Source organism: Onychostruthus taczanowskii, unplaced genomic scaffold (assembly GCF_017590055.1).
Source record: "Onychostruthus taczanowskii isolate IOZ18803 unplaced genomic scaffold, ASM1759005v1 scaffold64, whole genome shotgun sequence".
In the NCBI taxonomy this organism is placed as follows: domain Eukaryota; kingdom Metazoa; phylum Chordata; class Aves; order Passeriformes; family Passeridae; genus Onychostruthus; species Onychostruthus taczanowskii.
This window is the reverse complement of record NW_024504122.1, coordinates 1446634-1458469: the sequence shown is the minus strand read 5'-3', so window position 1 is coordinate 1458469 and position 11836 is coordinate 1446634. Positions and strand designations below refer to the sequence as shown.

The window sequence follows — 11836 nt, the reverse complement described above, 5'->3', positions numbered from 1 at the left end:
GGGGGGGGGGGGTGTGGGCTTTGCAAATCATGAGCCCCTGTTTTATTCCATGCACAGCTTTCATAGAAGCACAAAATGTTAAGGGATTGGAATGGACCTTACAGATCATCTAGTCCCAATTCCCTCTGACACAGGCAGGGAATTTTCCCACTAAACCAGGCTGTTCCAAGCCCTGTCCAACCTGGGTTTGAACATTGCTAGGGCTGGGACAAGCCACAGCCTCCCTGGGCAACTTGCTCCAGTGTCTCAGCACCCTCACAGGAGAGAATTTCTTTCTAATACTTAACCTAAATGTTCTTTCTTTTAATTTGCCACCATTCCCCCTTGTCCTATCACTACAGCCCATTTTCTTTCTGCCCATTCTGTAAGTGCTCATCAGCCAAAGGACTCAAGGGTAAAAATCTTTCATGAAATGAGTGTGTGCAAAATCCTTGGGCAAATTCTGTAGGGGTGCTTCCCCCAAGTTTGCTGAAATTACTTTGGCACTTCCTGTATTTATTCCTTGATATCTGCATGGCCCTGTTCCTGTTGGGTCCCAAAGCTCTGTGTGTCCTAAAATGGGGTTAATGGCTGCTGCAGGCTTGGACTGACTCTCAGCAGAGGGCTGATCCTTTCTCCTTGTTCTCCCAGAAGGGTAAGTGCCACTCAGCAGTGACCTCAAGGTGTTTCTCCATTACCTTCCAGGACACTGGATGATTTCACTGAAGGACTCTGCAGGCGAGAACACGCAGCTGCAGTCACGTCCTATATTCACCGCTTCAGCATGGAAAGCCTCAGCACTCCAGGCCTGATGTGGCACAAAGCTGAATTATTAACAAGTGCTCTCTGCTAGAGGAGAAGCAACTGGAGAGAAGGAGCCTTTCTCATTAGTATTCCCTGGGTGATCAGGGATGTGGCTATGTGGCGTGAGGATCTGCTGATGCTCCAGAGGGGTGGGGAGCTGGGGAATGAGGTTACTGGGAGGTTTGCTGGAATCAGTGTTTGGCTCTGTCTGCTGCTGGTGTCTGTTTCCTCTCACCTCAACACGTGTGACACGAGTGTGCCTTATGCCAAGCACAAAACAGTGCTCAAGGGCTGTCTGCCTTCCCCCCAAGGAATGAGCAGCCCCACCAAAGCTGCCATGACAAGCAGGTCCTTCAGCCCCTTCGACAGGAGGCAGTACTGCCCTTTCTCCTGCAATCTCCCCTTCCAGTGAATTTGGACTGCTCAGTGGTGATGCAGGTGAAGATTTGCTATGCAGGACTCCATACTTGAGGAGTTCAGTGTAGAGCTCCTTCTAATAAGCTACCCACTTAATAGGTCCAGTAAACACTTTGAAGAGCAAAATCTGGAGAGCTTTTATGAAAAAGAATTCAGTGTAGTGGTTGATGTGCACCTTGAAATACAGGGATAGTAAAAGCAACTCTTCTTTAGCCCAGGTTCACTCAGGATCTTTGTCTGGTTAAAAATAAATCCCCTGAAGCAGGACTTAAATTCAGTCTGACTTCCCTCTGTGCTAAGGATGGAACTCCCAATAGATCCTCCTGGGCTACTGGAGACAACTTAAACAAGACATAAGGAGGCTTGCATTAAGCACCTGTATAGATAAAATAAGGACATAATTCATAGTGCAATTGCTAGAAATCTCTGGCATGGCAAAAGCAGTGCAGCGCACTTCCAATAATTTTCTTTTTCAGTGAATAATCTGAATTTCTTAAAACTAACATTGTTCCTATGCTGATAGACCCAGCAACCAACCATTCAGAAAAATCTCTTCAAATAAATAACTGACAACAGACTTGCCTCTCCTGCGTGTTCTTGACCATAAAAGGATATATTTAAAATACAAGTAATTTGGAAAGGAGAATACATTATGCTTAGCTTGTTCTTAAATAAAAACCTGTTTCTTTCAAAGCAAAGCTAGGCAGTGCCTGCCAGTTCTCTAACATGCTGTGTGTTAGAGCTTGAATTGAGAAACTTCAACTGAAATATTACTGAAAGGAGGGTTTTGTGGTTAGTAAATAATACCTCCTTTGGAGAATTGTGGGCTGGCTGCTCCTGTTCTTGCTGTAGCAGAGGGATTCACTGAAACACCTCATTCTTTGTAGCAGCATGCTGGCTCTAGATGCTGAGTGAATCTAAGGAGTTGGTGATTGAGGGCCCCTCTGAGGGATGCCACAGCAGCCCAGCATTCCCCCCATAAACACAAGGAGCTGTTTCAGCAGTGCAAGATGACACTCTGCCACTGCCCCGGGAAACAGATTTGCATTGCAAAAACTACCTGAGCCTGACATTGTGAAATCGCTCCCCCGTGCTCCTTGAACCATAAAAGAAGCCCAGCTGAACTGGGAAGGATGAGCCTCGCCCAAGCTACATGCAGCAAACAGCTCCAGGAGCCAGAGCTGGGGAGCAGGAAATGTGTGGGAAAGCCATCTGGTGAAGGCACTCAGAAACAGCGTGGAAGTCTTTTTTCATTCACTTCCTGACAAAGTAGTAATATGTTGCCTCATTATAGAAAGATGACTGCTTGTTATTATTATTTGTATTAGTAACTCCCAGAAGCCCGAAGGTGGGGACAGGACTCTCGCTGTGTGTGCTACCTGCTGTGGGCACATGTAAGGAGACCTTTCCCTATACACACTCCCCCTAAAAGGACAGAAGGCATAGGATTGTGGGTTTTGTGTTTTTCTTTTTTTCTTTTTCTTTTTTTATCCTTGTGGGGAACTGAAACAGATGGGAGAGACTGAAGGAGCTGGAAACAGAACATGTAATAATTCCCAAGCCTCGACTTTCTCAGCAGAACTGTTCTTTTCCTCCTATACTTTAGCTCTGAGCAGTTCTGGTGAGTGGTTTGTACCCTGGCACACTGCTCATGAGGATCTCTACAGTTCTCCTTGGTAAACTCAGCATTTAGCTTGGTGTGGACACACTGCTGAGAGCTCCTGCACCCTTTGCTGTGCTGAGGCAGGGGGAAGGAAATTAAAGCAATGTGCAGAAGGGATTTTAATCATCATGTAGCAAATTAAAAAAATACTGTGGAGGTCTTAAACTTGCTCTTTGGCATTTCAATCACATCTTTCATTATGTGCTCCCAGTCCAGCCAACCACATTTTCCCCATGGTTTAATGCTGTTCTAACCTCAGGCAGTATCTTTGTTCTGCTAAAAGCAGAGAACCAAAGGCTGTATTTCAAGAGGAGGCAAAGTTCCTTATAGCCTACTTACTTAATTAGATATTTAAAGTTCTCCTATATCACCACCTCATTGGAAGACCTCAAACCATTTTAAGGACCTTATTTTAGCCTCTTGGTGACAGAGGCAAGAGGCTAATTTTTAGATACTGGAACAGACTTAAAATTCCTATCCTTGAGTTTTCCTTATCAGTCTTTGCTAGAACTGATGATGGATTTTTTCAGTCCCAGGCATTAATTGCAAGACAGAGCTTTCCAGATCCCCTTTCTGTCCTTGTGTGGGTGTGTGTGCTTGGCTGGTTGGCATTAGTGCCAGGTTTAGACAAAGTGAGTATGTGTTGGCTTTTCATCTCTGGGGAAGGCAGAGTTTAAAAAATGTCCTAAGGACTAATTAGTTGGTGAAAGTATGGCAGCAGCAGGAAGGAGGAGGGGCAGGATGAAGGAGATGGTGGCTGCTGCCCTGCTTTGAGATAAAAGAGGCTGAAGCCCAGGGAATGCAGAAGAAACAAGGACCATGTGGGCTGGCAGCTCCTGAGGCTGACTGTCATTCAACAGACAGAGCCTAGTGCCAAGGGGATACCTTCTCCAGGAGTGAGATGATCAAGTGTTGTTAAGTGGGGCCATGAGGTGTTAATTGCTAAAAACTGTAGAAATTCAAATTTAAGGAGCCAGTACCTTCTAGTGTAGAATGACTGTCAGAGAAAAGCCTGTCTTTGTGTCCTGTGAGTGAAGCAGTATATAGAGTGTTGGATGGGGCAGACTTGAGGCTCTGAAGAAGTCTTTCATCACCTTATCCCAGACTTCTCATAACCCGCTGCTCCCAAACAACCCATGGTGACACAAATGCAGAACCAGGAACACAAGGAGGATACCAGCAACACCTTAAAGGTCACAGAAGCTGTAACAGCACCTCTTTGTAGGGCTTTTCCTCTCCCAGTGCTCACTTCATGATCCCAGGAGAGATTCCAGCCTATGGCAGTATGGCTGTGGGCAAGCACACCCATGCAACTCTTAGTCATCCTTTTTATTAACTGGAAGCCTAAGTGGTAACAGGAGCCAGAACTACATGGGTGCAGGGTTTAGGCAGTGTCACTGCCTCAGGGATTACATGTGTAACCTCTTCAGAATAAGAGACCACACACATGAGACTGCAAATACACTATGGAGCAGCAAATATGGAATATTAAGCAGCCAGGAATCAAGTGCTAATATAATGCTGAGATTTTAAAAAGCCTCAGCTAAAGCCCTGAGAATGACAACAGATTGTTCCTCACTCTCTTTCAATTTGTCCAGGTTTTCCTGACTGTGGGAAGACTGTTTACATCCTTGCTATATCCATTGCTGTATTTGAGTTACTGGCAAGTTTTGGCCAGATGACAAACTCAATGAGCACTGAGTCGTGCCTCGGCAAACATCAGCTCTGTCTCTATCAGAGCTTATCTGCATTGGAGAAAAACTGTCCTCCAAGCTGGGAGCAGGGCTGGGCTGGAATGGGAAGGACAGCAACAATACTCAGCACTTTTCAATGTGGCAGCTCTGAAGTGGGTCAATGAAGAGCATTTCTGGCACTAATAGGGAGTTAAGGGAAAAACCCGTGCTTGGACACCACATGCTGGTAGACTTAACTGGGTGGTTCCTCTGACAAGGCTTTGTGGAGTGGCTCTCTGAACATCTGGCTGTGAGAGGTTCCTTTAGCACAAGCATCATGTGAGGGTAATCCCATGTGGTTTAAAAGCCCAAAACAAGCTGTCTGATTTGCCTCTCCTACCTTCTAGTCTGTTCTTCCAGTTTATGCTTATGCTGGGGCAATAACAAATCTTACATTCCCCAGCCAGTGACAGAAATCATACACACAAAGAAGGAGCCAAGTTCTTACCCCTGGATAAGAAACCTGACACAGCACAGGGCTTGTGCAATCTTGGGTGGAAACTCTCATCCACAGTGTATGTGGAATATGCTCTGTCCAGAGAAAAGGTGAAAGATCTGTAGCTCACTTAGGACACATTGCTTTAAAAACATGGACAAACTTAGCAGCATTCCTGAGCTAAGGAAGATCAGGTCTTTCGGGTTTTTTTTTTCCTCTTTTATTTTTAAAGCTAGTTAACCAAATTGGAATAAGTGACTTTTTTAATCCTTGACAAGAAAATCTACAGTGGAATGAGGAATGATTTCCTCAAGTGTCAGTACAGAGTGTCATACCCAACACTGGCTCTTCTCACCTCCAGAGGCACAGGACAACTGCATACATAGCTTGAATGAAGACCTGTACATCTGGTCCTTTTCAGAGTCCTCTGATCCTAGTGTTGTGGTTGAGGTGTCCACCCTCCCATAGGCAAAATCCCTGTGTCAGCCCCAGAGACACAACTCTGACGGAATTTAGTCTGAGAGACGTTCTTACAGCATGAGGTGGGCCTCTTCAGCCTGAATCTGTGTGTGTTTTTGTTCTATGCTATTTTGGGAATAAGCAACAGATAAGAAGCGAATGCTTTCGTCTACTGGAGTAACTGTGTTCTCAAGCATTAAAATTATGGTTTGTACTAACTGTCCAGTGGGGAGGAATAAAATCAAGGCTCTTAATTCCAGAAGACAGGTTAACTTCTGTGGGAAGGAGGCAGAAACTGTTAAGTCTTTTGCTGTCAGAAAGAAACTCATGCTGCAAGTATTCAGTCAATTAGGCTGATTTGTAGCAGCCTCACTATAAATCCTCTTTCATTCAGAGGCAAGTTAAGCTCTTTGATGAAACATGGCATTCCAAGGAATTTCAGTAGGTTCTCACACATCTAACCATGGCAAAGTTATCTGCAGTAACACACCATCTGAGAATGACATGGTATGTTCAATTCCACAACATTACAGCCAATGTATCTCAAAAAACAGGAGGCCTGCAAAAAAGCCTTTCACCCCACTGTTGTAGATTAGCCTTCTTCTTGCATGCTGCATTTGTTCAGCCTATTAGTAAATTAGAAACAGATTTTCTAAATCAGTTCTAGATACAAAAACAGTTGAGAGAGACAACTATGCAGTAAATGACCACTCAACCCAGATACACATCTGTTTCACCAAAGAAATGCATCACTCCTTAGAGGTGTAAAATCAGTTTAAAGGCAGCATGTCTTATCACGACACCTGTATAACATCACCAGAGGCAGAACTGTTTGCTTCCCTGGAAGTTGGAGCTTCCCCACTCCTTTGCCCCAGAGGGGGGTGACAGCACAGCTGTCACCCTGTCCCGTGCCCAGCTGTGCCACCAGCTGACTCACCCTGCTAAGCTGGTCCAGGAGTCTTTGGTTCTGCTCGGAGAGTTCCTGGACAGCGCGCGTCTTCTCGCGGTCGGCTTCGCGCAGGTGGACCTGCTGCTTCTCCAGCTCGTCCTGCAGCTGCTTCACGTCGCTCTCCAGCTCAGACACCCTTCCTTCCCACTCTCCCTCCTTGTTCTCAAATCGCCGCCGCAGTTCGTGCTTCTCCTGTTCCAGGTGCTACATGATGGGGGAGAAGAGGTTAGGAAGGGGGAGAAAAAGGTGAATGTTTCCTTTTCCTCCTCTATGCTAGGGCTAAAACCTCGTGCAGGAAAGAGGATGGTGCTAGAGCGTGACAATGCCATGGAGATGACAATTCCACATCAGGGCAGGTCACTGGCACTAAAGCCATTTTCCATTTCCAGCAATTGGCCTGTCCTTGGCCACTGGAGTTCAGCACATTGAATTTTTACTGAAATAACTGCCAAAAGAGTAAAGTAGGCTGCATGTCAATAGCCGAGATATATAGGTCAGACAGAGCAATTGATTTAGCAGAGCCTAGCTTAACTCCAAAGCAATATTTCACTGGTCAGTGGCATAATTTTTTTAAAATTGCTTTTATAATCAAAATATACAAACTGTATACCCTTACTGCTGGTGAGGAATTGTAGATGAGGCATCTTTGTTATCATATGGGTCTCATGAACAACAGTTGAATCATCTATCCATTTGCTCCTTCTATTCCTGACCTAATTAGTTGTCTGAGAGTTTGATAGTGCACAGTAACTCCATTGTTTGATGCAGCCTGCTCTGGAATGGCAATGGATGCAATGAACTGTTTGCTATAGACATTATGTATGTCCATGTTCTGGGTTCAGGTTTCTAAGAAACCATTCTCAGTTCTGGAGACTCTGCTCTGCTTTGGATTGGCTGGAAAATGAGGGACAACACAAATCTGGTGAAACTTTTGCATGTTTTACAGGCTCAGTTAAATGAGGGCTTGATTGAAACAGAGCTGCAAATCAGGTCAAAGCAGATTTATGTTGTGCCCATTTGAAAGAATCCCTGCTCCAAAACCCTGAGCCTGAATTTCCCTTGGTGGCTGAAGACACACATTTACTTTCAGAACAGTCACAGATTGGGGACATGGGCATGTCCCAGGATTAGCAGGGAAACCTGAAAAACGGGAGTCCTCTCCTTGTTGGTTGCCCTCTGATGCCCAGAATAATCTCCTGTTACTCTCTGTCAGATTCCCCAGTCTTTAATGAATGTATCTTAGAAAAGAACAGAAACCCACTGGGCCAAACACTGGTAGCACTTGCCTATTTCTCCCAGGTGAATTGTTCCCTAGTGAACAATTCCCATGGCACTTCTGATAGGAGGGAAAAATAAACCTGCTAGGTGGAAGAGAAAATTGCACTGCATTTATGTGAAGTGGCTTTTTATTGCTTGTTAGAAACACAGGCTGTGAGGGGGCTGTTTCCCCTGGGTGCCTTTTGCTGATGACACACAGCCTCCCTGGCAGGGTCCCTGTCACCTTCCTGAGCAGGTCTGAATGTCAAAACCCTCCAGTACCTCTCCAGCTTCTGGCCTGTGTATTGCTAATCTTCCACCTTTTTTTTGCTCTGCCACACAGATGCCATGTTTTCTTTTTCTTCACCTGATCCCCAAATCCTTTCCTATGCTCCTTCCAGCTCAGCGTAGCAGCATGTTGCTTGTGCCCTTCAAATCCTTCTGCAAATTCCATACTTTCACGAAAAACCCTTAAATATAGGGGAAAGTTGATTAAAAACAGTGGCCCATAGTAGGGGATTTCCCCATGTTTCAGCCACTAAAAGAATGAGCATCCTTGCAAATGAGAGCTAAGTAGTAATATAAACATTTTAATGCAATAGGTAGGCATGAGATCCCAGCGCCTGGCCCATGACAACCATTGCAAAGAAATCCTGTTTGTAGTCCAAGTGTGGCTGGAGCAGCCACAATTTCACTTTCAGCGGCACACTGAAAATTCTGTCTTTTATAGCTCTGCCTCTTTCACTGCTAGGCAACGTTTAGAAAGATCCAGGGCCTTCTCTAAATGGAAAGTGGAACTTCAGCCTGCTGAGAAGCAGCACTGCAGCTGAAGTGCCCCAGACACCCAAATGTGATTTAGAAGCCACTGATAAGCCTTGTCAATCATTTAAAAAGCACTTTAGTCTTTCACTGCAAAAGAAAATCTCCACTACACACAGCCTCAATAAATGGCCATCACAAAGGCTGGCATTGGAAGAAGGTGAAGAATATGAAGTTTATTCTGTTGTGACAGAGAAACCAGAACAGAGCAGGGGGGCACAGAGAGGCTGTTGCAAAGAGGAGGAGAACCCAGATGAGATGTGTTGACTGGTCCCCCCTGGCTGGTCGGCAGCCATCTCTCCTGGCCTGCCCTCACCCCAGCACCTGCAGGGCTGCAGGTCTGGAGAGGGGATTTCTGCACGTAGTGCTGATAGAGCAAACTGCTGTCCTCAGTAGGAGAGTTTCTTGTTTCCTGAGTGTCTCTCCATTCACCAGCTGCTCACTGATTTATATACAGAACTGCTTTCTAGAAGATGTTTTCTTCTGAAAACAGCTTCTCTTCAACTTAACTGAGCTGGGCTGGTCCTCATCTGAAGAGACAAAAGCAAGGGGGAGTTTCCCAGCTGATAAGGAGGGTTCATACTGTAAAATGCTTGGACACAGCAGGCTCCTCTGTGTCAGAGGAACAGCACTATTAACTGTTTTAATCCCTTAGAGGGGATAAAACTGTCTAGGATCACATATCAGAATTTATTACAGAACTTCAATTTCATGATTAGAAATGAATTTAAATTCAGGCTGTGAAGAGCCAGAGTAGGTATATGGCAGGAATGCTGCACCTCAGCAATGAACCCACAAAACTAGAACACATTTAATCTTGAGGCAAAGCACCCAACGAGCAGACCAGTACCTTGGCTGTTGTGAAATGGAGAGGCTTCACTGAGCTCTTGTAACCAATTCTGAACTGTGAACTGGGACAAAATATCTCCTTTTAAGTGCTAAACATCATTATATCAGGTTGTCACCAAGGATCTCATCTGAGACTTTGCTTTGAGTCACCATCAAAAAGTTCTCAGCTTAGGGAAGGAGGGAACAGCTGTGGGTCTTTCCTCTCTGCTCCTCTGAAATTGAAAAGCTTATTGTGAAATTTTATTCACTTCAGTGGCAACAGGAGAAGGCTGAGATTTAATCTGCAGAGGCTGGGATTATCAAGCTTGTGTTTTAGAAGATTAATGTTGAAATTTGATTTTTTGTGTGAAGCAGCACTGGGTTAAATTCGCCAAACCCAGTGGAAAAAAAAATGACCCTAAAGTAGATAACACTAACTCCTCTCAAATGGGTAGCCTGGAAAAGAGCAATCTGTTATTCCACTGGGAAGTTAAGGTGACAGTAATGGGATGAAAATAAGTAAACAGTTGTATTTACAATCTCTTCATTTACCTTCTGAGTGGGCCTGTGAGGGCAGAGATAAACATTTGTGGGATGTTATTTAAAGTACTATAAAGTCGTAGTTTCTCCCCTCCCCTTTTCACCTCTACATTTTGCAAGCAGTGAGTGGTATTTGAGGCTCCTGAACTCCCCAAGAGGCAGTTTGCTGGGTACCTAAACTTGTGCATTTTTCCTTTAATGGTAGGAAAGGTTCTACTCCAACTCCTAGGGAAAACCGTGTCAGCACAACACCACATACGTCTGTTCTTACTTCAAAACCAACCTGGAAACATTCGTTCTGGCAAATTTTAATACTCTGGGAAATTCTCATCTGATAAACAGATCCAATAAGCAACAATTTGAGCAAATGTCACCTTCACTGTTTTTTTATTAAAATAGCAAAGGCAGAGAGATTCCATTGAAAAAGGAAGGGATCAGCTGGGGTAAATGACAAGCTTAATAAGAGAGAGGAATTTTTGTCAGGAGAACAAAGGGCATACAGTAATTTCACAAATCCTCTTGAACTTGAGAAATGTTAAGTCTGTGAGGAAGGAATACAGGAATATGCAGGACTGTGCAGAAAGAACTGGTTCAGGGCTGTGACTTGAAATGTGAATGTTAATCCAGCACTGTTCAAACTCTCTCCAGAAAGGTGAGAAAGGCTTTCTTTAGCCTTCTAAGCAGTATTACTTATTGGAAGAAATACAATTTCAAGAGTACCTATGAGGAAGAGTGAATAATAGTGGCTCTCTCACAATTGTGCAAGAGAGTCGTTAAAAAAAAAAAAAAGCTGCCTGCACAAGTCCTTTTCTTTGTAACAGCTCTATTTTATCTTTAAAAATCAATAAATAGCTCAATCCCCCGAGTTCCTGGCAAACAGCTCTCCCCAGATACCTGTAGGCATTTTTTAGAGCAAACGGCTAACAGCGATGTATCATTAGGGCTTATCTCCTGCCATGCCTAAAGCCTTAGCTGCAACAGCTTAAGCATAAGGGTCACATATGCTCTGCAGCTCAGTACCTGCTGTGCAAATTTAACTTCCGAGGTATTTCTGTGACGGGATGAGTCGCGCACGTCTCTCCCAGGTGGTCCTGGGGCAGAACAGCCCCTCAGGAGCCTCCGGAGCGCGGTGCTGCAGCCCGGCCGCGGCCCCACACGCCGGCTCTGGGCCGGGGGAGCGGGGGAGAACGGCAGCTCTGCCTCCCCCAGGCCTCGCAGGCATTGCTCAGACCCTTTCTTCCCCGCCACGGCCACAGCGAGTCCCGTGGGCTGCTCGGTAGGGCCCGCGCCCGCCGCCCGCCCCCGGCGCTCGCCAGGGAAGCGGCCGCGTTGCGCGGGGAGAACCCGCGGGCCGGGGCCGGGGCCGGGGCCTCACCTCCAGCTTGTCGGTGAGCTCCTTGTGCATCCTCTCGTACTGCCGGCTCATGTCCTGGTTCCGCTCCAGCAGCGCCTTGCCCAGCCGCGCCGCCAGCACCAGGTCCTTCTCCTTCTGCCGGATCAGCGAGAGCAGCTCGGGGTCGCGAGCGGCGGCGGCGGGCGGCGGCTCCGGCGGCTCCCCGGCGGCGGCCAGCAGCGCCAGCTCCTCCTCCAGGGCCAGCTCCAGGGCGGCGGCCCCGGGCGGCTCCATGCCGCCGGCGCTGTCCGCCTCCGCCGGTGCTGACCCGGCGGCGGGCAGGCGCAGGCACGGCGCCGACATGGCCCTGCGCGCCGCCGCCGCTCCGCTGCGNNNNCCCCGGCAACGCATCGCCACCGCCGCGGCCACCGCCACTGCCGCCGGCGCAGCCGCCGCCAGCGGCACCGGGCCCGGGTGGCGCGGGGCAAACCGGGTCCTGCTGGCCCCGGCTACCGCGGGCAGATCTCGCCCTTTCTGTCGCAGGCCCAGGCCAAAAATCCCCCCAAAACATCGGCGAAGTTCCAGGAGGGAACTTGGCACCCCCGAGGGGCACGGCGCG

General features: G+C 46.9%; 1 protein-coding gene across 1 annotated transcript in view; it reads right to left on the bottom strand.

The window, feature by feature from the left end:
• BICDL1 (BICD family like cargo adaptor 1) overlaps positions 1-11580 on the bottom strand; it is a 45191-nt gene extending 33611 nt beyond the window's left edge. The window contains exons 1-2 of the mRNA XM_041420479.1: positions 11260-11580; positions 6429-6644 (exon numbers count right to left, since the gene is read on the bottom strand). Of these exons, the coding sequence (XP_041276413.1) occupies positions 6429-6644; positions 11260-11580 (537 nt within the window). The remainder of the gene's footprint in view (positions 1-6428; positions 6645-11259) is intronic.
• Between the last annotated feature and the right edge of the window lie 256 nt (positions 11581-11836).